The 25,544-nt window shown below is 36.2% G+C and overlaps 1 protein-coding gene across 5 annotated transcripts in view; it reads left to right on the top strand.

Moving 5' to 3' along the window:
* Nucleotides 1–25,544, top strand: part of BIRC6 (baculoviral IAP repeat containing 6) — a 180,825-nt gene that overhangs the window by 36,465 nt on the left and 118,816 nt on the right. For 2 of the 5 annotated variants that reach the window (XM_054063213.1, XM_009570787.2), the window contains exons 11-24: nucleotides 2,495–2,644; nucleotides 7,536–7,761; nucleotides 11,632–11,792; nucleotides 14,570–14,701; nucleotides 15,896–16,027; nucleotides 16,311–16,489; nucleotides 17,072–17,202; nucleotides 18,027–18,188; nucleotides 18,299–18,430; nucleotides 18,703–18,800; nucleotides 20,009–20,156; nucleotides 23,141–23,274; nucleotides 24,363–24,509; nucleotides 25,022–25,209. In XM_054063213.1, the coding sequence (XP_053919188.1) occupies nucleotides 2,495–2,644; nucleotides 7,536–7,761; nucleotides 11,632–11,792; nucleotides 14,570–14,701; nucleotides 15,896–16,027; nucleotides 16,311–16,489; nucleotides 17,072–17,202; nucleotides 18,027–18,188; nucleotides 18,299–18,430; nucleotides 18,703–18,800; nucleotides 20,009–20,156; nucleotides 23,141–23,274; nucleotides 24,363–24,509; nucleotides 25,022–25,209 (2,120 nt within the window). The remainder of the gene's footprint in view (nucleotides 1–2,494; nucleotides 2,645–7,535; nucleotides 7,762–11,631; nucleotides 11,793–14,569; nucleotides 14,702–15,895; nucleotides 16,028–16,310; nucleotides 16,490–17,071; nucleotides 17,203–18,026; nucleotides 18,189–18,298; nucleotides 18,431–18,702; nucleotides 18,801–20,008; nucleotides 20,157–23,140; nucleotides 23,275–24,362; nucleotides 24,510–25,021; nucleotides 25,210–25,544) is intronic. The other 3 variants (XM_054063212.1, XM_054063214.1, XM_054063215.1) reach the window with 3 other exon arrangements.

A 25,544-nucleotide genomic window follows, 5' to 3' on the forward strand; every position in this document is an offset into this window, starting at 1 on the left:
GAATAAATCAGTGTCAGCTTTCCTTCTTTGTTATTGCAGTGAAAGCCTTTATTGCCTTGTCAAAATGATGCAGTCAGAGAAGTCTTCAGTTAAACTACTAGTAGCAGTATTTGCTACCTGGTTAGGAGTAGAAAGCACCAGATGAGTCACTGTTTCAGCCTCGTGTTGCACACCATGAGCTAGCGGTAATGCAAAAAAAAAAAAAAAAAAGCAGCATTGACTTTTTCACAGATGAAGTTTCCTGACACTCGGCTAATGAGCTAGGATATCCTTAGGAAAAAAAAAATTAGGCATGCATCATCAGAAAGTTATCTTTGGATGTTCTAGAGAACAAACGCCTCGTCTGTGACGTAGAAGCCAAGACACCTGCAGTTTTGAAAAGTGTGCATAAGCACTAATAATTTTCTAGTCTAATACTATGTAGCTGAAGTTTATGATAAACTTCTTTACAGAAGTTTTTTAAAATACGGTATGAAGAAGTGAGATTCCTCAAGTTTAGCACATAACATTTCTTGGAAAAACGCTGGAGTCTTTCAGGAACACAGGGATTTTGACTCTTCCACTTGTAGTACAGATAACCTGGGAAAAGCATTTTTTGCTGGTGTTAACTAGTGACAGAAACTTGGTTTGCGAACCAAGGTTTTGTTTCTTTAAAACCAAACCCCATCCAATGATCTATAGAATAAGTGAGGCCTTGGCATAACTTTCTGTTAGAAAACCCCACAACTTTCTGAAGTTCCTCAGCATTTCTCCTGCTGTGAGCCATAGAAGTGGCAGATGGTGTAAGTCAGTATGTTAAAGTACATGCTCATGCAATGGAAGTTCATTTCCAGGACAGGAGATTATCTGGTTTTGATTAGTGAGATCATTCTGATCATTGATCTTTGAGCAGTAAACAGAATGGGAAACAAACTGAGATTTGGCTTTTTACCAAATTAAGCTGTCAAGGTCTATGTTTTCTAATGTGTCCCTAATTCTCTTTGTTCAATGGAAATTGGTTATTTGTAAGCTGTTTGTTTTCAAGGAAACTCCTTAAGTGTTATTTAATAGAACTGTTTGTTTTCCTCTACATTCTTGGGATCTGCTTGGGATGTACTGTTCTGTACTGGGGGTGGGTGGATTGGAGCTGAGGGATGGATGGAACGGGCTTCTTGCCATATCTCAGTGAGAAAGGCCCCTCCAACAAATGGCTTGATTAGTAAGATAGACCAAAACAAGAAGTATAGCTAAATAGTGAGAAGATCTCACCATCCCTTCAGGTGCTTGGAGCCCCACTTTGTGCAGCAACACCTAGACCCCAGGTGGGTTTCCTACAGCACTCTGCATAGTGCCTGTCCATGGAGAGGTTCATCCTTTTTTGTTATTTGAAGAATTATTTTCATCTTTTTAATCTTGTCTTGTTAGAACAGGTGTTTTGTTAAGCCATTTGTTGTTGGGCCTTTCCTACCTAGATCCAGAAGAAAACCTGTAACCAGCTGTCTGTGCCTCTTATACACTTGCTCTCTGCCCGATTGTGCCTCTCACCCTTTGTTTTGCTCCCCTCACAGTGCAGAATGTGTACCTGCTGATTATGCTTTTGTCTTGATTTTTTTATTGCATGTATTGCCTCAAGTTTGTTTCAGATTACCTGCGTAATTTGCATAACAGGGTTTGTCATAACATTAGCCAAATGCTGAAGGACAGTTTGTAATCGATTTTCAGAAAAACTATGGAAGGCCTACTTTAGCATTTTCCTCTCTATTTAAATCAAACTGATTCGGGTTTTTCTAATTCCTGAAACTGTTGATAGCTCTTCCTCTCCCCCAGCCTGATGTAAAATTGAGCATTCCATTTCAATAACTTCTCTGCAAATGACAGAATTCATTTATGTGATGAATAATGGGCAACTTCCTTGAATGATTGCGGGCTTCCATCAAAACATTGTGTCTGTTGAAAGTTTTGGACTTGCTCTTTTGACTATTGACCTGATCAGTGTTGTAATTCTAGGTTTGATGAAATAATGTGAAGAGTCCTTTAGTTAGGAGAGTTCAGCAGGGAAGTGATTTTTTTCAGTTCTCAAATATTGACTTTTAAAAGGAAATGTATGCAGCCTGTACCAACGAGATAGTTTAGGCCTTCAGTTGACATGAAGGAATATTTTCTGTTTATAAGCATGATTTGGATTATTCAGCGTGTCATAGTAGTTATGATTAGTTTCTATTGGTTTCCTTAGTTAATTGCCTTTTAACCCCCTCTCGTAATACTGTTTTTTTTTTTCCTTTGATGCCATTCCCAACTGGACTCAGTATTTTTGTAGCTCTGTATTGCATTTACCCTGAAAAAAAATTGTAATAGTAAAGTGAAGTGAGTAGTCATGTATAATATTACTGGTTTCAGATCCTACTTACTTACTGTCATAATTGTGTAGCACTTCAACAGCAAGCCTGTCTTGTGAGTTGAGTTTAGCTGTATGTGTGTCTAAAGTTTCTTCTTTTGTTGTCTGTGATGGTTTTAGGTGGAGAACTTCATTTCCTTCAGATTGGAGGGACCTGTGATGACATAGATGAGGCTGATATACTTGTAGATGGATCCCTTTCCAAAAGCGTGGAACAGTCGTCAGAAGGCACCAAGCCCTTATCTAACCCTTCTAGTCCAGGCATTACAGGTAAATTGCACATTTTTAAAAGTCTTGTAAGTAAAAATGCTTTCGTAGTTTTTGGAAGTTGCAAGTTAGGATGATTTTGAGTTATTTTATCTTGCTGCTTTGTACTTTTTTGCTGCCCAGAGTTGGAGTTCTGTAGTTGCTGTATGTCTGTCACTAGTTATGTACAAGCATAATAAAAAACAAAAACAACTTTTGTATAACTGATTGCTTTTCCATTCTCTACATGTTATTTTAAACATGTTAGACAGGCAAAACCAGGTAATTTGTGCAGGCACTGAGCTTCCCTCATGGTTTAAATAGGCTTGAGCTCTTTATTTGGAATTAAAATTGTATGTTCATTATGTAAAATTGCCTTAACGTTTCACACAGAAGCTGTACAGCTCAATTTAATAACACCGTACAAAATGTATTCAATGGGTATTGTTGCACACTGAAACTGATGCTGATTATACAGTGCAGTTGCTGTTGATAAATTAAGCTTATGATGTGAACTCTTGGGTTTTTGCTTTTACCAGTTGAGCCATGCTCAAACTCTGCTGTTGTTTAGCTACTAGTTTCCTTCCTGGAAAGATTGTCTGCCCTTGGACAGCTAGAAATAATTGTTTGATATTGTCTAAATTCTATTTTCACCCTAAATATCATATTTAGATCTTGTCTTTACTGCACTTCTCATATACTAGTCTGCTGCCTTTGTAGTATCCTGGCCCACCTAGGTAAAATAGGGAGTTGGATGAGTGGGTTGTTCCTTTTGTAGTTAGGTAGATAGGAAAAAGGTGAGGGGGTCCCCCTTCTTGTAAGGGGGAAGAGTGAGTATGCAGGGTCTGGGGCCTCCTTTGGGCCTCTTATTCTTTTCTCAGCCTTCATCAAAGTACTTCATCAAAGTATAGATAACTTACTGCTAAAACTTAACAAATCTGATTTTGCTGGTTGATGCTGAGAAGCATTTAAGTCGTGCTGGGGTTGTTAAAGTACATGTGTATATATTTAGTCTTGCTTTGAGTTTTAAACATAGTTTTACAGCATACTCATAAACAATTATGTTTTTCATTTAGTTTTAACCTGCAATTGTTGAAGATAGAAACAAAAAGCATAATTATTTAGTTTAGATGTTTTGGTCATGTCCATTAGGACAGGAAAATAGAGATATACTGGGAACAGATTCATTGAATCATTTGGTTGGAAAAGACCTTTGAGATCATAAAGTCCAACTTTACCTGTCCACTACTAAACTGTATTCTTGAGCACCTCATCTACTCATCTTTTAAATACCTCCAAGGATAGTGACTTAACCACCGCCCTGGGCAGCCTGTTCCAGTGTTCTAGAATATAAAATACAAGAATTAATAACATAAAGTATGAAAATAAAGAAATTATACAGCAGAAATAAACCATTCATGTAGCTATGACTATTTCAGAGAAGTGGTGTTAATTGTGGGGTGGTGGTGGTGGGGTTTCTTTGCCTGCAGCTGTAGAGGACAAAAAAGGTGGGGAGAGGACTGAATGAAAGTACAGGGGCTGTTTTGTATCGTGGCATCTTTGTTGTCGAGAGGCTGCTTGCTGTCAGCCTTGTAACACTTCAAGTTGTGTTGTGATATGATCGTATGACCCCTGATTTTACTCCACAAGAGGTGATCAAAAGAGGGAAGGAAAAAATGCATTTTGTCATAAGATCATCTGTAAGCAGTAGTACAATAGTTGCTGTTGTCTTCTCTGCTTTGAGAGACTGGATTTCTGGATTTCTTCTGCTCCTTTTTTCTTCACTAAAGGAGCTATTATTGAAGTTTGAAAACTGCTAGGTAATACAACATTGTATATATGTGAGGAAAAGCAGTCTGTGGCTTTCTTCTGCACCTTTCTTTTTTGCTAATGGCAAATAAAGCAATAAAAAGAATATGAATATCCAGGACATGGATGTGCTTCAATAGATGCATAGAGTGTTTTGAGTTGGGAAGGACTTTAAAGGTTATAGTCCCCCTGCAATGGGCAGGGACACCAGCTTATCAGCAGGTTTAAATGATTTCTAATCAGATGGTAACCTTGACTAACCTGATTAAGCAAATTGATGATCATTATTGTTTAATTTCTGCCAGTACTGTAATGGGCAAACTTTTTTTATTCCTTTTTTTTCTCTTGTTCTTTCTATCCAGCCTTCAGTATAGACTTGAATATGGCTTATTGGAACAAAGTAGCTGTGTCTTTAAATTGTGCAGAAGCTGCCAGTCCTCCTTAAGCAGTTGTATAATTCAGAGAATGTAGTATTGTTTGATCTCAGTCTGTAATGATTTCCAAAGAGTTTTTGGATTCACAGTAATGAATGATCAGATAAATTGAGTACTGTTTTGTTGTGGCATCAAACTGAGCCACTAAAAGCTGCAAGGGAAGCTTAATGGTCATAGGAAGCCAGTGCTGAAATGAGAGTCTGGAGGGAAGAGTTGAAACCAGCAGCTGGTCGCAGAGCTTTTAGTCTGAACTATCCAGGTTAAGGATACTAAAGTCAGTAATACCACGTTCTTAGCGTCTAGTGTGTGAATGATTGCTAGGACTGTGCAGGTGTGAGCGATGATCCATACATCATGCTGATGATCCATACAGCATGTGTATGGATCATGATCAGACTTTGCCCCCGACACATATAACATCCATTTTACTTCTTTTTTTAACCAAAGTGCTAAATAGGAGAAACCCCCTTTTCTTATACTTCTGTCTTAGCATGTTTTTCAGAGACAGAGCTCAAGAAAAAGCTTTATTTTGGGGAAATGAACTCCTAGGTGGATCTGACTGAGTGTAAAGTTCTGGTCTACTCATCATTCATGGCTGATGGCAGGCAGCACCATACTGATTTTTGTGAAATCACTTTGGTGTTTTCTGAAACTGTAGCTAAAAGATGCTGTAGTCAGGATAGAAACCACAGCAACAAGCTTTTGTCCATATATTGTTTGTATGTATTGTGGGAGTTTGTATGTATTGTGGGAATTTGTTTATTCTTTTCTGTTATTGGCATTCTGGAATGCATTTATTGAATTTTACTTTCTAGCCTGCATTTACAACTTGGATACATTTTAAATTGTATTTTTACTAGAAGGAAATATATTAACCTTACAAAGTTGTAAATTTTAGATTGTTAGAGTTATTATTTCCTTTTAAGAAGTGGAGTTTTTTTGTGGTGAATTGATCTAAAAAATGCTTTTTTTAGACACTAGTTGAAAAAGAACATTAATTTTCCTGACCATTTAAAGCCTTCTTTACAAGTTTACTATTAGAACTTCAGCTTGTCCTAATTCACAATTACAATATAATTAAAATCTTGTAATTTTGCCAAAGATGTATGCTTAACAGCACTGGAAGGTGAGGTCCTTAATTTCTTTAGTTCTAGATGTTCATACCACTTTACGTATGATTGCTCTGAATTTATAATTGTTTCTGTTGGAAGGGGAGAGAGAATGAAGCAGGAAAAATCCACTCTACTCAAAGATAGAATTGTTGCACTGTCTGAGCTATGATCTCACTTCTCATTGCAGTGTCCTTTAGCTAATGCGTTGCATGTTTGGCAGTTAAAAAAAAAGGCATTTGCTGTATTATTGAAATTAAATATCTATAGCATTTCTGATTTCTAATCTCTTCAGCATTTTCCTGCCTTCTTGATTGAAAAGCAGAAATCATAGTCATTGCAATAAGAGTGAATTTCCAGACTGGGTCTCTCATCTTGAGCTTCTCCACTTTTGAGGAAAAATTGCATGTGCCTTTCTACTCTCAAGCTGGAGGATGTAACCTTATTTTTCCAGTTTCAACTTGGCTTGCTTTTGAAGACGGTCTTTAGGTTCAAGCTTCGCTGGGGAGGTGATATTTGTGCTGGTGTGTTTAATTTATTCCCCTCCCAGCACAGTGGCAGTAGTAGTTGTGTAGCAATCTTTCTCCTTTTGAAAGCCATCACTTCTTTACAAGTAAAACATTCCCTTAAAAATGCATTTTGGAGAAAAAATTCTCAAAATGTAAGAAAATTGACATAGTGCATCTCTTATTTTCCCTTTAGTTTTCAATTTGTATTCTTTTTGTTTGAGGAAACCTGATTATTTTTAATGGTTCTTCAGGTGTTTGTGTCTCTGGGATATTTTAATTTTCAGTACTTCTTCAATTAATATCCTTGTTTCCTCCCGACATGACTTGGATATGAAGACAATAAAATAAAGTACTTGTCTAGGCCCAGTGTCTTTTAAGTGTGTTTTAACATAAAGACCAGTGTCTTTTAACATAAAGCATGTTTGGTTTTCACTTACCCCTCTTCTAAACTGAATTGGGAGCCTTACAAAATGGTCTAATGGTCCACCATAAGATGGGTCTGTATTGATAAGCAGGTGCCAAAGTAATGTTTTAAACAGTGATATTAATGTTAGAATTGCATAGTAATTCCATATATCTGCTTTCATGAAATAGAATTTTTTTTTGTCTGAGTCAATAGAGGCATTAAAAAAAAAAAAAAAACAACCCTCAAATGTTTTAATCAGCTTTACCTCATCAAAGTATAGCTGGCTAATTACTTTTTTCCTGATGCTTCTACTTTAGTCCCAGACAGGGTGCTCGGAGCTGTTAGTACCTCGAAAATTTATTCTAAATAAGCTACTTTTAAAGGGTACTGGCTTCAAGGCTGTTTTTTTTGGGTTGCTTATGGTTGTTGTTGTTGTCATCTGGTTTTTGTTTGTTTGGGGTTTTGGTGTGATTTGTTTGTCTTGGGGGTTTTTGTTTTTGTTGGTGGGGCATTGTTTGTTTGTTTTTAGAAACTTCATGTAACATGTTTATATTCAAACAGATATAGGTAAAATTTTACGAAGTGTTTATAGGATGCTTTGGAAAAGATACCTGTGTAGTAATTAATGTATGTTCTGTAATTATTCAGGAGTTGATCTTTTGGTGGACCAGCCATTTTCACTTGAAACGCTCACATCCCTGGTGGAACTGACCCGTTTTGAGACCTTGACGCCACGGTTTTCAGCCACTGTCCCTCCCTGTTGGGTAGAAGTCCAGCAAGAGCAGCAGCAAAGGCGGCATCCTCAGCATTTGCACCAGCAGCACCATGGGGATGCAGCTCAGCACACTCGAACTTGGAAGCTGCAGACAGACAGGTAGGTAGGGTAACGGTGCAGAATAATGTGTGTTGGGTAACTAGTTCTTAGAGCTGATATAATCACAAGTTTCATGCAATTTGATTGTCTTTAAGTAGTGTGCAAGTTTAAGAATGTCTACTTTCAAAGACAATAATCCCTTTTTGGTAGTTTGCAGTATAGGTCTGTGTGAGATTGCCAGAGTTGTTTTAGTGGACCTTGAAACAAATTGAAAAGTTGGGTTTTGAGTTCATGTGGTTTTGTTTGCCAAATGTTGCCATTTCATTATACAATCACACAAACACATTCTCCAGAATTACAGATATTGTTAATTGTTTCTATAAAAGTCTGATTCGCCCTTCTTATACATATAAACATTATCAGTACATTTGTTGATTGGAAAGTGCATGCTGCGGGTGCCAGTATGACTAATTAGTTGTCCCAAATGAAATCATATTGTAATTTATTTTAATATCTGAAGGCAGAATCTGGATTTATGTCTGTTCACGTCAAGTTACATCTTCATATGCGAGACACTTAAACCAATATGAAGCCCTAGTTATGCTAAAGTTTTAGTCAATATTTTCATTGAAATGAACTGCACCAACATGGTACCTGTAGTAGTTACCAGTTTTTTCACACAGGGCATGAGAACTTGCAATTGCTTCCACAGTTGCTTAAAACCTACCTGAAGTAGCTCTGCATATTTTTTTTCTGAAAAATGCTTGGAAAAACGAAATATAGGTGTAAGTTTTTGTGTGTGTTTTATAAAGGGACATACACAGTGAGGCACTACAAGATCTTTTGGATCAAGCTGTCACACATCTGTCCCACAGATGTATAAGACTTGGATTGTAATGTGGAATCTAAATGCCCATACAGTGGAAACAATGAAATAGCCGAAGGATGCTAGGGGAGCTAGAGATCCAGTGTGGATTAAAAGAGCTTGTTGCATAAATAAGTGAAAGCTAGCATGTGATAATGAAGCATTCCAGGTGGGAAAACAGGTCTGCAAGATAGTAGTTATGGGCTTTTCCAAGGCTGTGACCTAACATGAGCTGAACTGGTTTTATTTGAACTGAAAGATTTGTAAACTAGTGTTAAAAACTTGCAGTGTGTTACAGGCTTTAAAACCTGTATTTATCTTGTGTTTTTTTCTGTTGTAAGTAAAATATTCTGTCGGTGGAAAGGAGATGGTTCTTTGTGAAATAACTTCCTGTTGAAAAGTAAAAAGCTACCGGTATGAAGATATAAGGAAGGAAATGGTGACGGTAATGTCTGTTAATTGGAAGGTGATAGGTGAGCGTAAGCTTACGAATATTGTTTCATTAGAGGAAAAGAATCACGCCTGCTGTGAAATAAAGCAGGAACCTAAAGAGGTTTTGGTTTAGTACTAGAAATCTTTGACAGCTGCTAAATGAATCATAGTGAAAATGATTAAAGTCCCATTGTTCATAGGGTACAATATACAGTCTTAAGATTGAGAGCAATGTTAGGTCTTAATTAAAAGTTATCTGAGAAGATACTTCTTTTTTTTTATTATTATTTTGTTGGTCCTTAGTATGAGGTTCCTTTTATCTCTTCTTTGAGTGTCTCATACTGATGCCTATCAAGACATGGATTACCAGGTTAGATGAGTAATGCAATTCAATATGGTAATTCTTTTCTTTCTCAGATAGATAGGAGATAATCCTTTAAATGTTTTTTAGGGAATGGCATTATATTACACTTATGCTCTTTCAATCCTACTTTGTTATTTTAAAAAGGCTATGGAACAAAGAAAACAGAAAAAGCAGACTCTGGTTTACATTGTGAATTGTCTAAAGATCTGTAATTCCCTTTCAGTGGTAATTTAACTGAAATGTTAAATTGGGTTAATCCTTTTAAACAAAGTACATGAATTCCTAATGTGCTTTGATAAAACAGTTACATTTGAGTTTTCTGGATTTTTCTCAAATTTATATAGGAAATATTTTATCTATTCATCTTAGGCAGACACATTTGAATATGTGAAGTAAGGAAGAGCTAGGTACTGATATGCATTCCAGTGTTTGAACTCTGGAAGTGGGTCTGCAGCTCAAAGTTCAGTTTTAGTGGAAGAACGAACATTGATGAAATGTTCTAGAAAAGAAATGGTGTGTTGGCAAATATTTGTAGTTGTGTGGGTGATGGTATATTTGCTTATAGAACATGGTCGTGATTGTGTATTCTTCTTTAAAAGGGTGCTGTAGATTCAGAAAGGTTTCAAAGGTGAGAATAGTTGCTAAAAGAACTTGCATTGTATTATCAGAGAAGAATGATATATAGGATGGAAGTGCTAAAATATTGAGAAATTAATGAGGAAGTAAATTTTTTTGCTTCTTGGAAACTTTAACACAGATAAAGAGGATACACTTAAAGAGAGCTATAAGAAATTTTAAACCTGTTTAATGAGGAGTTTTTCACTCATCACAGATTGTGGAGTTCATTTCCACAGGTATAAGATGATCTCTTCACTGTGGATTAATGTGAGACCTTCGTGGAATATCATTGTTCCATGCATGCCTATTGAGAGAGATTTTGAACTTCCTCGGGGGCACCTGCTGCTGAAGTCTGTCAAAAGTAGACTTGTGGAGTAGGCAAATGAGTTATTTGGTACAGCAGAATGCATCTTATGCAACATACAAACTACAAAGGACTACTACAGACAATTGGTTTATTAGTAATTTCTGGTTTTTTACAAGATGTTTAACTTAAACTAGATGAGCAGAATATAACTTGGTCTTTCGGAAGGCTTGCTCCTTTGAATGTCTCATTCAGTCGATGCTTTACGTGACACCTATAGGACTATTTGGACATAAGAAAACACCTGCAAGCTTCTCTCTGTTTTGCTCTGGACTACGTATCCTCCAAGCCAGAGGAAAGACATGAGTGATTCTAAATTTTTAGTGTTACCTTTGCGAACATATTTTCATCCGTGGAGTTTCAGGATAAATTTTAATTAAATTTTATTTACCTGAGTTATTTGTACAGTTCACTGAAAATGACACGTCTGCTTCTTAAATCATGACCACAGAAGCAGAATCTCTGGCTTCTGTCTTTCCTCTCAAAATCACTGCTTTCTATGTTGTTTGTTCTGTAAAGCTGGTGTGTTATTTTATGTGTACCTGGAATCTTTAAGTGTATTATAGTTGCCTGAGGGAGATACAGCCTTCAGGGATGCTACAGTAAAAATTGCTAAGAACTAAATTTATTTGTGCCAACCCTTAATCTATTTTAGGATTTTTTTTTTCTGCAGAATACTCGATGTGTAGTATATTATTTGAGTTAGAATAGTAACTACTTTTTTGTAATTACTTTTTTGTAATTTAGTAATTACTTTTTTGTAATTTAGGTGTTAGAAAACTAACCAATATTTATAGGAGCACACTCAGTTTCTTAGTGACGCTGTTTAACATTTACAAATAGAGAAGGCCAACTTAAGAGATTGTAAGGTAGCTACTATTCTGCTCCGTACATTTCACTGATTGGTAGATTATTTTTTCAGCATTTTTTTTCCTCTTTTATTCATTCCTTTTTTTTTTCTATAAATGAGTACCTGGTATTTATAGTAATATGAATCAAAACTGTAATGAAGGGAATAGGGAATCTTTTCACTAATACTTTTATTTGAACATTAATTCACCCTCTCTTATCACCTGGCTTTTAATGTGTTCTTCACAAAATGAACGTAGTTAACTGCAGCTTCAAAGACTTATCTCAAAAATTCCTGTGGATTTCAATGAATGCAAAATAAGGTTGGTTTTCTGGTCAAAGAAAATGTGTATAGATGGCGAGCACACTGGGCAATGCTGTCTGCTTGAGCTAAATTTTCTCTTAATACTAGGTCATTGTCTTCATTTTTCCTGACAGCAACAGCTGGGATGAGCACGTCTTTGAACTGGTACTACCAAAAGCCTGTATGGTTGGACATGTGGACTTCAAATTTGTTTTGAATTCAAACATCACAAACATTCCCCAGATTCAAGTAACTTTACTGAAAAATAAAGCTCCAGGCTTAGGGAAAGTCAATGGTAAGAAATACCTTCAGAATATTATTTCTTTTCTCAAACTCATTATTCTCTATAATGTATATTAGAACAATTGATTGAAATTGTGTAAATATTTTGTTTCAACTTATTTCCATTGTATTCTGTTTCTCGGTGTTATAATCTGTTTTTGCTTACCATGTTTGAATGCAAATTGGGGAAATAAACTGGGTAAACAGTTTCAAAGTGCTCAGTTTTATACAGATAAAAATGCATAGCTCAAAGGCTGAACTGAATTATTATTCTGTACTTGAATCCTACACTCAACAGAAAAAAGCTGTGAATGATGAATCATACTAGAGATTGACTGATGAAACAAATTATGCTCTCTTAAGTTCTTGATGTATTTTTAAAAAAATTATAATAACTTACTCCAAGTCACAGAAGGAAATTATTTGCCAGTGCCTCTTGGATGCGTAAGAGGAAAATAGTAAGGCTTTTTTTGATGACAGTAAATAAAACCTGGCTTACTGGAGATTCTCTAGTCATATGGCTTGTTACCTAAGCTACGCAAAGGCTGCTGTATGATTTCACCTTCTGTTCCTCATAGTTTTGACAGGGTAGACCAAAATTACAAATGTTCTTTCCTTGGGAAGACTTCTAGCTGGATTCTGCATCTTATTAGCTCGCAGGGAGCCTGTAAGGGTGTAGCATGAACTGAGAAGTTGCTTCTTTGGTGTGGAAGGGTTTGTTGCCTCCATTGGGATATTTTCCCATGGTGAGAGTGTTCATTGCCTGTCCTGCTGCTCTGTCTGTTAGGGATGAAAGTTATTATGTGCAGCGCTTCCTTTTGTTGAGGCATTAACTGGTTATCTTTATCAGGCCACTTCTTTTTGAAGAGCTTCTAGGAACTTGGTGTTTCAGAGAAATCTTGCTGTTGAATATTATTAAATTGGCTGCTGGATGTATTGGGGAGAGACAGTGAGAATGATTTTAAAAGTTTTTTTTTTTTTCTTTTGTATTTGTTTAAATGCTAAGCAAAAGCACCCCATTTAAACAAGAGTAATGGAGTTGTAAATTTTGAAAAGGAATACAGACATACCAAAGATCATTGACTTGCTTTCATACAACTTCTCACTCTGGAGCATCTGCCAGTGTATAACAACAAAACACGTGTGCTGGAGATGCTTCTTAAAGAAATCTTATAGACTGGTGTTTATCCAAGGATAAAATATTCTAGTGTAGTAATGTTCTTGGAGAAGATTGTATTCTGTTAGGATACAGGATGGTTTCACAGTTTTAGCAGAAGTTCAGGAGAGCAGATATACTTGCTGGTTGTTCCTTTCTTTAAGTCTTGAAATAAAACCTTAATTTTAACACACAGTGGAATTTTGTTCTTTCAACTAAAAATTAGGGCATATAGTCCATGTTACTCTTCTGAACAGAAGCTGCTTTGCTTTCGGCATGAGATTTAAAATTCGGTTCATTTGCAGATCTGGATGTCAGAATTTGTCTGAAAATCTTCAGCTATGAAACGAAACAGTAGAAGAAATACTAAACTCTTTTCCTTATTGAGCAAGTGGTTCCTTGAGTTGGTAATTCTTTGAAGATATTTGATTTGCTTGTAAAATAAATTGACAGAGCTTTTTGTGCGTGCTTTACAGTTCAGTGCATCAGATGTAGGACATGACAGAGCTCTTTCAGGAGTTGTTTCACTACAAGCAGTGTAGTAGAATTTGCTTTTTTTCTGTTATGGATAGGATAGAGAAAGCAGGGCGTGGAGTGTCAGGGTATACACAGGCAGTCTGGAAAGGGCTGAGAGATGTGAGAGTACCAGCAAGGCTGTCTCAGCAAGGTCTTTTTTGATGCGGTAGGATCGAGCAGCCTCAACTAACCAATATCATCACAAGTGTATTTGCATAGCAGTTGCTTCCTACCCTTTTTCAAGTCTTGGGTTTTGGAAAAGGACGTCTGTGGCATTTTCCTTTTTTTTTTTTTTTCCTATTCTCTGCTGAATGAAGTAATAGAATGCTAATAATTTTAGCACAAAGGAGGGCAAACCTAGATAATTTATATCTTTGCTAGATGTTAACCAAAATGTCCTAGTCCCAGGGAAAAGTGATATTCAGGATTGTTTGGTTACTCTTGAAAAGATAAAAAGATCTTCAGACTGAAATTAATTTAAATCCTCCTCCCTTTCTCTTCTCTCCTTCCATAGGTTGAGAAAGGAATTGAAATTTTAAGATGAGATGAAAAGAAGAACTGTAGGGGACAGTTTATTCAGCTGGTTTTTGTATGAAAGGCGCCCTGGAACCAGTTAAATGTGTACTATGTAATAACATGACAGCCAGAGGCATAATTCTTCCAGTTTGGAACAAATGTTTTTGATCTGGCAGTTAATTCACTGTATATACTTCTTGTTCATTTGCTTGCATGTCGTCTTCATCTATGATTCATTAGAACCATTTAATTAAGAAAAGAGCTGTACTTAACTGTTACCAAAATAATGTCTGATGTTCAGCAGGAGCAATCAAATTATTTTGATCTTTCAATACTGGAATCTAATTACTTAAGAGTAATCTGCAGTTGTTTATAAGGAGTATATAATTTGGGCAGTGTTAAAGTAAACGGGCTATTTGCAGGTCGTTGAAGGAAATGGGGTTTTAAACTGTTTGCTGCAGTTCATTTGCAATCCTGATATGAAAAATATGCCTATATTGGAAACTGTTTAGGGCAGAAAGCTGATAAATTTGCTGTGAAAACTACTGCTTTTGTTTTCTGTGCCAATGTTTATGAAATCTTGATAATATTTTTGTTTCCAGAGGCAGCAGTAGATAGACAGATCACATTTCCTTTATCTCCAGCTCATAATGTTGAAGCGGAGAGAAATGGAAAACCAGGACTGGTTGAATTCAATGAAGAAATGCAGTATATGGATGTAGAAGAACCACAATGTAAGTTTTATTTACCTTGTTATACCTTGTTTAAAATATGAACTTGCTTTTTTCTTTCTTTTAATGAAATAATGGAATTTCTCTGCAAAAAAATTGTCAACCATTTGAAATAGGCAACACAGACTGATTTATCAGCCCTGGTCAATCTCACTGATCTGTTTACTGTAGGAGTTGAAAGTTTAACACAAACAGAACAACAACAACAAAAAAACCAGTACTGTAGACTTGAGATTTTTGGTGCTTAAGAGCAGATTTGTATCTTTTTGAGTTCAGAAACAAAGTAGGTTGATATGGCACCTTTCTAACTCAAACTCTTACCCTGTTCCAGCAGTATTTTAGTTGGTTTCCTTAGCAAGTTTTAAAAGAAATTTTCTTTCCATGCCTGTTTTTTGTAGGAACTGCTGCTGTGAAAAATGAACAACTGGTAAAGGATCCATAAATAGTCCTATTAATTCTCAGCTATATCAGACTTGCTGTGCCTGGTTTTGTAACCTTTTTTGTTAAGCTGTACTCTTCCACAAAATCTGTTAAGCAATCAGATTGGATCTGAGTGAGAGCTACACACTGAGAATTGATAGTTGGAATGAATCAGTTCCAGAATTATGATTCTTTCTTTTGGTCCTTTCAGTAGTCTTTATTTCTTCTTTCATATAATCAGGCTTATCTAGAGCCTTTAAAGGTCTCTTCTTACTTAAACCATTCTACAATTCTGTGACTGCCAGAAAGATGTTGCTAAGGATGGGTCAGGGCAGACCAAAGGGTTAATAAAAGAAAAAATGATGGAAGGGTGTTTTTCATGCTGAGAAACAAGCAAAAGAAGAGTGAATGATAATTTCAATATACCACAGGAAAAACAAACTAGTCTTTAGAAGAAACAGTCCCGCTTCAGAAAAAAAACAAGTTGTGGATCAAAATATACTGAGTAATCATTTTATCACTTGTGGCTTTGGGCCAGTCAACATACATGCTACCCATATAATATAACTGAAGATGCTTTGAAAACTGTCATTTGCCTTTATAGATTTCACTGGAAAATGGCTAAAAAAACCCCGAAGTAATTGTTAGTTTTTTCAATGTAGAGTGTGTATATTTAATGATCAGTTTGACATACTGTATTTTTAACCCATGCAAATGATCAGATTTTGTGACTTACTTATGAGTACTTATGAGTCCATATTACTCATGTTTTTTAAGGTCTTCGATTGTGTCCATTTCTGGAGGAACACAAGGAAGATATACTTTGTGGTCCAGTGTGGCTGGCTACTGGACTTGATCTGTCAGGACATGCTGGAATGCTAACACTAACAAGTCCAAAGCTTGTTAAAGGTAAACTAGTTTATTATGCTATTCACATGAAGCGTGTGTTACTGAAGTGCCTCTCATATTTCTGTTGTCAGACTTCCGTTTGTAATTATTTTCACATTGACAAACTGTGTTGTGTAACGTGGTAGTGAGTTATCTTTTCAAACTGATCTAAAGTATTGTAATTAATGTAGTTGAGCTCTGCTTGTAGACTATATTTATGACATTGAAATCTGTTTATAATGTGTCATAGTAAACTATGCAAATTTTTTCCTCACCCCACCCCTCTATTTTTCCACACTTGTAGGCATGGCTGGTGGCAAGTACCGCTCATTTTTAATTCACGTTAAAGCAGTGAATGACAGAGGAACAGAAGAAATCTGCAATGGTGGCATTAGACCAGTTGTTAGAATACCATCTCTAAAACCTCAGACTAACAAGGGCCATTCCCTTGCTTCATTGTTGGCAAAAGTTGCAGCAGGCAAGGTAATGAATAGCCAAGAAAGACATCTGTGTTGAACTTGTAGAATTGGTATGATTTATTTAATCTGAAAATGAAACAGCTGTTAGGAGATTTAAGATCCACTAAAAATTACTTTTTTAAGAGTTGACACTGTATTCAAGGATCAGAGTTCAACTTCTCTAAGTTGTTTCTTCTGTGCAAATTTAGTTGAAACGTGTGTTCTGCCACTTTCCCATTCTGAGGCCTTGGCTTTGAAACTTTTATTTCCATGACTGTTTTCAGTAGCTGATACACCTCATCCTTTTTACAAAGATGTTTTTTGAGGGGGGAGGGGAGTCTATTTTACTCTTGATTGTCGTAGCTACAAGATTGGTTGTACATCTTGTGGATGTTAGTAGAATGGTTAGAAAATAATAAATTACAGAACATTAAATTTTATGTTCTGTACTAAAGCAATTAGTGAATAGAATTAGTCTGTTTTAGTACAGTGCTCAAACTGAGTGAGAGATTTTACTGAACTGTATGCATTTCACTGAACAAGGTATACAAATGAAGCAGTCAAAACCAGCATAATTGATTACTTTTTTTTCCTCCAAAAAAAACAGGAAAAGCCATCTAGCAAAATTGAAGCCAATAATTCTTCAAGAAAATCAGATAATTTGAGAGGCTGTGATTTACTTCAGGAAGTCTCTGTAACTATTCGAAGGTTTAAAAAAACTTCAATTTCAAAGGAAAGGTTAGTAGGTGTTCATTCTAAAAAATACTAGCTTTACTTACACTTCTGAAAATACTTAGTTTGCAAAAGAGCTCAGGTCAAATCACTGTTTCAAGTTGTCATATTTTTATATGGAAAATCCTGAAAATTGAGTTCAAGGGCACTGTGCTGTGCAAGCTGTGGTAGAATAGCATCATGCATGAAATTGCATGTTGAGTGATTATATGCCTGACTGGAAAAGGCAAATAAGTTTTCTTGGCAAATTAGATGAACTGTTTGGACAGATTTTTCTCATGTTTCTAACAACAGAGTGTATTATTTGACAAAAAAAGTTTAGAATCAAATCTAGCTAACGTTGTTACTCAAAAATATCGTTAAAGTCTGTATGAATTGGTACCACAGATCTAAATATGAATAATAAATTCCTTAATTTATTATTCTGTCTGCCACAGACAGAATTACTGTCTGCCACCGTAAAATGATGACACTGTGTTTAATGGGCTTCAAGAGGTCACTGAAGCTGCACAGAGGTATGTGCAAGTGGTTGCCAAAGAGTATTGTTGTTGATGAAAGCTTGTTTAGGTTTAGAATACAAGTTAATAGGAAAAAAAAAAAAATCCCTGAAGGTTACTAAATATACAGTAACTTGGGAAGTTCTATGAGCAGAAAACTGAAGGATTGGGAATGTGTGCACAGGAAATATCATATATGCTTGTTTACTAGTTTTTCCTGTCTTCTAGGGATCGTTTTTTTTGTTGCTTATAAGACTGGATACAAAGCTCGAGGGGCACTTTCATGGCCATATTGGATAATTCTCCCTTTTATTTCCCTCCCCCCTCTCCTAGAGTTCAACGGTGTGCCATGTTACAATTTTCAGAGTTCCATGAGAAGCTGCTCACCACTCTTTGCAAGAAGTCAGATGATGGTCTGACTACAGAGCACGCTCAGAGTCTTGTACTAGACACACTTTGTTGGCTGGCCGGAGTGTATTCAAATGGACCAGGCAGGTAAGAGAGAAATTGTGTTTAAATTAGCATGACGATTTCTCAGTATCAGCTCTGTTAAAATAAAAAAAGGTTGTGTATGCTTGCCTAAAATGCGTAACTTGTTTTTACAGCTCAAGGGAAGGAAATGACAGCTTGCTTTCTAAAACACGTAAATGTGTCTCTGATATAATACGTGTTTGCTTCTTCGAAGCTGGGCGAAGCATAGCTCACAAATGTGCACGATTTCTGGCATTATGCATCAGGTCAGTGCTGGTTATTTGTGTATCTATTTTTGTACATTTTTATTTTTTATATCTGTATCTTGAGGGGTTTGCATGCAGCCTGAATTTTATGCCTGTGTTATTTTTTTAACACTGAATTTAAGAGCAACAAGATCGGGAAGATCTGTTGGGAATAAATGTATTAAGTTATGATTGCAAAGAACATTAGTCTTTCTACTTCATCTTCTGGAGGACATTTTGTATTTTGTTCTTAATTTGTTAAATATCAAAAGTGTCTGTGTGTTTCTTTGTAGCAATGGCAGGTGTGACCCAAGTCAGCAGGGGTTTGGATCAGTTCTTTTGAAAGCTTTACTTGACAATATGCCTCTTTTGCCTGCTGCTGCGACAGGTGGTATGTATGCAATGTTTGTTGTCATAAAAACACACAGAACATTTGTTTGGCATGTTTTGTTTGATTCTCTTGTGAAATAAGAATTAAGTAATTGTTCGATTAGTACTAACTGCTTCTTGGAGTGGTCTGGTCAGGTGATATCCAAGTATGAAGTATGCATTTGTTAATGATGGAATTTTAAGCAAATTAGCTTGCTAAAAACAGAGTACAAAGATACTGGCATTTTGGGGAGAGCTTGTTTAAGTAAGTTTTCAAGAATTTTCAAAGGTGTTCAGCAGTCGGAGATTCTGTTGGTGTAAGTGAGAATCAGGATTGTTTGTTAATTCCAGGAAGCCTAACAATCGAACTGATGTCCAAATAGCAATACACTTCTGTTACTTCTGCACCAAGAGGAAATTTTTAAATAAATCAAATTCCTTCATCATCTTTGTTGCAGAATAATGGTATCTTAGCACCTTCTTGAAGCCATTTGAAGAGTGCCAGATAGAATGGGAAGATGATGTTCACACTCGTGTTTGGGGTGGCAAGACCTGCTTTGTGTTTTTCACAGTATGACATTGTTGAATTGCATCTGCCTTGGCATCGCCAAGGGGGCTTGCAGGAAAATTGGTTTGCAGTCCAAAATGCTAGTTGTGCTGTCACCCAGGCAGAAATGTTTAACACACTTATCGAAGGTATGGAATGCATAGGAGGAAGAAAAGGAGGAAGCTGAGATGTATGTTTCTCTATGGAACCACTGCACTGCGCTCCCAGAATTGTTGTCTAAGAAAAGAGTGTATCCAGCAAATATAGAATAAGGAAGGAGCAGTCAAAAACTGAGTGTAAGAGGAAAGGAAGAGTTGTGTCTGGAGTAAGGCTTGGTTCTGAAGGGATTCTTAGCCTTAACCTAGCTGTTAGTGTATCAAGAGCATTTTGATTGTTGTGCTTAATAGGAGCATTGGGAAGAAGCAGTGAAAGAAACTTGGGAACCTTTTTTCTTTAGTTATGAATTATTTAATAAGAGAATTTGAAGTACTCGTGGAAATGAATTATTACAGAAAGATTCTAGATTGAAGTCTCTCTAAAAAGGGGGAGAATACTTCCTAGTCTGTATTCAGTAACCATTAGATACTTCATTTATCAATTCCATTGATTATGCTTCAAAATATGCTTCCTGAGTGGAAAATTCACACCATGCTTCACCTGTTGTATTTTTTTTTTTAATGCAGGATCTGTGTATTGGTATTTTGTATTGCTGAATTATGTAAAGGATGAAGATTTAGCAGGATGTAGTACAGCTTGTGCATCATTGCTAACTGCTGTGTCCCGACAGTTGCAGGATCGGCTAACACCTATGGAAGCATTACTTCAAACAAGGTACTAAGAAATGCAGTTGTTGTGAACTTAGTAAAACCCAGCATACAAACTGTCTAATGCTATCATCTGGTGCTCTGAAAGAGGTGCGCTGTAAAAGAAGATGTATTTTGCCGTATAGGTTTGAGCAAGTATTGATTTGATACAGCTCTGAAAAATAGTTTTGACTTGTGCAAAGTTAAAGGAGAATTTAATTGCTGTCTTGCAATTTACGGTTTACTTTAAATCAACAAATGTGTATGTAATGTTTGAGATCTGTACAATCCTGAAGTTAGTATTATTGATTTTTAGTGTACAGAGTAACAAAACATGTCTGAAGGGAATGAAATACACTGAATAATTTCAGTTCTTCATAATACTACATGAAATTGTAATCTTTCTGTAAGCTGACCATGCATTTAATGTCTTGCTACTGAAGGCCAGATACTAAGTGGAGAGACGTGGATTCATTTACTGGGAGTGCAGGTTCTTACCGTAAATTATAAATCAATGTAATTTCAGACTGTGATCACAGAATCACAGTGGAGAAGACCTTTAAGATCATTGAGTCCAACCATAAGCCTAACAGTGCCAAGTCTACCACTAAACCATGTCCCTAAACACCACATCTACTTGTTTTTTAAGTGCTTCCAGGGATGGTGATGTTGCGTCTTTTACATATTGAACTGATTGGCCATTTAACTTTGGACGTATGTGATGCCTTAAGGAAATCTCTGGTGGTTCAGTTTTGTAGCAGTTCCCAAAGCATATTATAATGATGGGAACATGCTGCTGTTAGACAGGTCTTTTGGTTGTGATTCATGGGCAAGAGTTTTCTTGCAAGTCATGCAAGATTGAGGTAGAAGAGATTTATTAGAAGTTAGTTCAGAATCTTCAGATTAAATTGAAACTATGGTAAGCCAAGTTTGGGTGGTAGGGAAAAGGGTGTTTGATTGGTGGTTTTTACAAAAAAAGGATTTCAGACACTATTTTAGGCTCACCTGCAATGTAGCAAGTTGGTTTGTCTCTAGTAAATCTGACAAATTTTACAGCCAGTACATGAAAGCATCTTGTTAAAGTGGTAGTGGAATTTAATTATTCTAAATATTTTATGTCTTTACATGTCTTAATTATTCTTATCTTTAACACTTGAACTGTCTCCTCCAGCTGATGTCTAATCTGAAATTTCTCTGCTGCAGCTGAAGCCTTTTAGAGTTTGTTCACCCTGGTGATAAAGAGCAGATTATTTCATTCTCAACAGACTTTGGATGTCTAGAGGATGTTTGTACCTTGATTGTATTCTCCAAACCTGTAGTCATTCTTGAAGCATTTCCTTGAGCTGTTTTCTTTGGTCCTCATCTTCCTTGAATTGTGGTACACAAAATTGTAAACATTATTTCAGTTCAGATTTCTCAGAAGTGAAACAGAAGAGGTGTTTCACATTGTTTTCATTCATTACTGCATAGATGGATATGTTGATGAGTTTTTTTGTGACATTTTTGGTTCATTCTTTGTTTTTTGTTGACGTAACTTCTAAATCCTTTTCTGAAAAGTGTTGGTAATGCAGCTTAAAACTGTGAACCTGATCAGTCCTGCTGAAGGATCGATCAGTAAAAGGCACTGTGCTTATTGCATATGTCTGGGTTAGACAGGATATATGTAAAGCACTGCAATACATGCAAATTCTGATCCTATTCTTCAAAACTCTTCCTTAAGCAGAGTTTGATTTATTGTGCAAGTAGTCAATGTTAATGTTAAGCTGACTTAATTTATTGATCTTGTAAATCGGAGGTGTCAAACAGGCTGCGAAAGTGCCTTTCTGAGTTCTGCCTGAGCATTTTCTTGTGTTTTGATAACTGCTTGTCAGTAGCATGTAGGACATGCTTGTAGAGCAACTGTCCTCTTAAAATTGCTACCTTGTAGGTGCTTGTAAGTAACTTGGTTGGAGAATGTGTTAAATGGGTTGACCTGTCATTCTCAGATTTTCTTTATTTTTTGAAGATCATAGCAATTATGGCTCTTTTGTATAATGTCATTTCCTGACTAGCTACAGTCTTAATGTTGTGTGGCAAAAAGCATTGAGCCTAGCCAACAGGGAAGCATTTTAACATTCAAAGGAGTCTTGTTCTGGGTTGTTGCTGGTGTCATCATATTCGTGTAGATATTTATCTTTTTGTGACCAGTTGATCAAAAAAGACATTTTAATGCTCTAGCCTTCCTGGCAGGTTCTTGCCAGTCAAATTGTGAGGAGTTATGTGTTTCTCACTTTTGTACGTGCACAGATGCTTGCTTGCTTTCTACTCCTGCTTAATAATTTGGTCTGATTTTCATTTTTTTCTTCTCGTTAGTTGTTGATACTAGGTATTACTACACAAAAAAACCTTAACAATCCTAACACTGATTTTGTTACTTTGGCTTTTTCTTTTCTTATAAAATCCTAGTTGATCTGGGTAACCTGAGCAACGGTAGTATTTTTTTTTTTCCCTGCAGTACTGCTAGAGTAGTAGTAGTGAGATTTTTCTTCTGTTGAGATATTTAAAGTACTTAGAAGAGTTGACTGGTATCCCAGCAGCATTTCCTTTTTCTTATTGTTTCAGCTGGAAGATCAAACTGAGGTGGAATTTCTTTTGCTGTTTAGGAAAACAGTATTGTGGTTTTATTGACTTCAGATAAATATCTGGTCTACCACGTGCAAGCACGGGTATTGCTGTAGCAAACTGTCTAAGGCTTGTAATTCCAGTTTCCATGTCTGAGTGTGTCATGTTTCTAGGACAGTATTACATCTTCAAAACTATTAAGTAACAAACAGTTACTTTGAAACGTTGCCTAATAAATTACTTTAATGAAATGTAACTAAATGGTAATTTCTAAGATAATGTCAATTAAATGAAAAGAATAGTTTGGAATATAATAAATTCTGATGATTAGATACCTGGCATTTTTCTGTAAATAATTTAATAAAAATCCTCGTTATTTGACCAGTGCTGTTTGACATATTCTATTTGCAGATATGGATTATATAGTTCACCTTTTGATCCGGTTCTGTTTGATTTGGAAATAAGTGGCTCTTCTTGTAAAAACGTATACAACAGCAGCATTGGAGTACAGTCAGATGAAATTGATTTGTCTGATGTTATATCAGGTACGTATGTCTAACAGTAGTATATTGTAGAAGAATTGGTAATTCTTTGTATCATACTATTTTCCTTCGCTGAAAATTTGTGGTTTTATACTTTCCATCAGTTTTATAGCTGTACATAATGAAGTTCAAGATATTCTCATCCGTTTTGAGATCTCTGATTCCTGTAGCCCTTAGGGCAAGAAAAAAATCTTTTTTGAATATGTGCTTTTCTTATCCCGTAGAAGATCTAAGAAAAGGCTAGAGATTACACAAAGCTACTGTTATTCCCTGCGTCAGCCTCATCTAGGAAGTGTGTGCCACTTCTGTTGAGAAGCTTCCTTGAGATATGTTATTACTAATTTAGGATAGCAACAATCTCATAGGCAGTGAAACCCAAATGGCTTTTTCTGATGTTGGGAAGCTGCCACGTGACACTCTTCTACTTACATTTTGCAGATGTAATGATATATTTTATTCTGTTTCAGAGACATTAAAATACCTTAAAAGTATATTTGTGTCTGTCCTCTCAGGTTAGTTCATAAGTGAATCTTTTAGGCCATGCAATATCCCAAGAATGAGGCAATTTTTGCCTGTCAGGATATTCTTTTCGTAGCAAGTTTATTCATCAGCCATAGTGACTCCCGTTTTTTCTTGTACGTCCTTGTGCATCTCTTTCCAAGCCCTGCCTCCATACAACACTGTGAATTGGTTGGTGTATTGAATAATAGTCTATTTTTTTATACTACCTTGGTGTATGATCTCAGGCTGCTGTTTTCTTTCTATCCTTTCCAGTAACATCAATGTATTTTTGCAAGTTGATTTTCTCACAGTAAAGAAAGAATAGAGCATCCATGTGTCATTTATTTTTGGAATTAAAGCTACGCTATGCTTCTGCTGTCACGTTTGATATCTGACTTATTAAGATACCCTATTCAGATTTGCAGCTTTATCCATTTTAAAATATACTTCCATTCATATTGCACATATGATAATGTTAAGATTTTTGAATAAAATATGTGGATTATATGTAATTGTCCCTTTCAACTCTTTATGACTTGAAATGGCAAGAAAACATCTGCTGATTAAGCAGGTATTTATTTCTCTTTCAGGAAACGGTAAAATAAATAGCTGTGCAGCTGCTGAAGGTAGTTTTACTTCCCTTACTGGGCTTCTGGAAGTTGAACCTCTGCACTTTACCTGTGTTTCAACAAGTGATGGAACTAGAATAGAAAGGGACGATGCAAGTACGTTTACTGGTATATACAATTTTTCATTTTTTTCCTACTTAGCATAGTTCTCCAATATGATATTTTTAATTGTACATAATGAGCACTGTTTGGCAAATGGATTGCCTGTAGTTTAAGCGTTGTAAAAAATAGTTACTGTATGTAATGTTAAGCTTCTTAAAGCTTAACAAACAAACTGGATTCTCAATTTATTAATCTGAATCAATTTGTTTCTGTTGGAGTGTATAATATACAAACTTGAGTCTTTACCTTGCTGCAGCTTTGTTAGCAAAGAATTCCAGGGCATTGGTGGCTATTCTGTAATGAAAATTTTGCATTTATGATGAGCGTGCATATTCTAAAAATCATACACTTTGTAATTCGAGATGATGTTACTTTGTATCGAGAACTGCATCAAAGATATTTTTCTTGCTTTTACAGTGCTCTTAACTGATAGTAAGGAATTAAATTAAAGGTGTGTCTTATCACTTTTCTTCTACACACACGTTTTTGTTTTCTTTTGTTTGTTTGTTTCATGCCAGTGAGTACCTTTGGGGTTACCCCAGCAGTTGGTGGCCTCTCTTCTGGAACAGTTGGGGAAGCTTCGACAGCACTGAGTTCAGCAGCCCAGGTAGCTTTGCAGTCTCTCTCTCATGCAATGGCCTCAGCCGAGCAACAGCTCCAGGTGCTGCAAGAGAAACAGCAGCAGCTTTTGAAGCTTCAGCAACAGGTTGGAGGCTATTTGGCTATTTTTTAATGCTGTCTCTAAACTTCAAAAGCTGAGAAAGTAGTTGCAGAGCTGGTGACCACGGTTTTATTTTTTCCCTCCATAGTATATTTGGTGAAGGAACAGCTCTGAACTGATGATCAGTCTTATTAAACAAAATGCTGAGCATGTCTCCCATGCTGCTTTGGTCTTTCAGACTTGTTTTTGTGTATTTTGGGGGTGAGTTGGGAGTTTGTAATCAAAACTAAGTCTTAATACATAATAAGTATATCAGTCTGAAGTTGAAAAAGCCCACTGAAATGAAAAGCGCAGCTGCTGACAAGAGGACGTACCAGTCA

Source organism: Cuculus canorus, chromosome 3 (assembly GCF_017976375.1).
Source record: "Cuculus canorus isolate bCucCan1 chromosome 3, bCucCan1.pri, whole genome shotgun sequence".
NCBI lineage: Eukaryota > Metazoa > Chordata > Aves > Cuculiformes > Cuculidae > Cuculus > Cuculus canorus.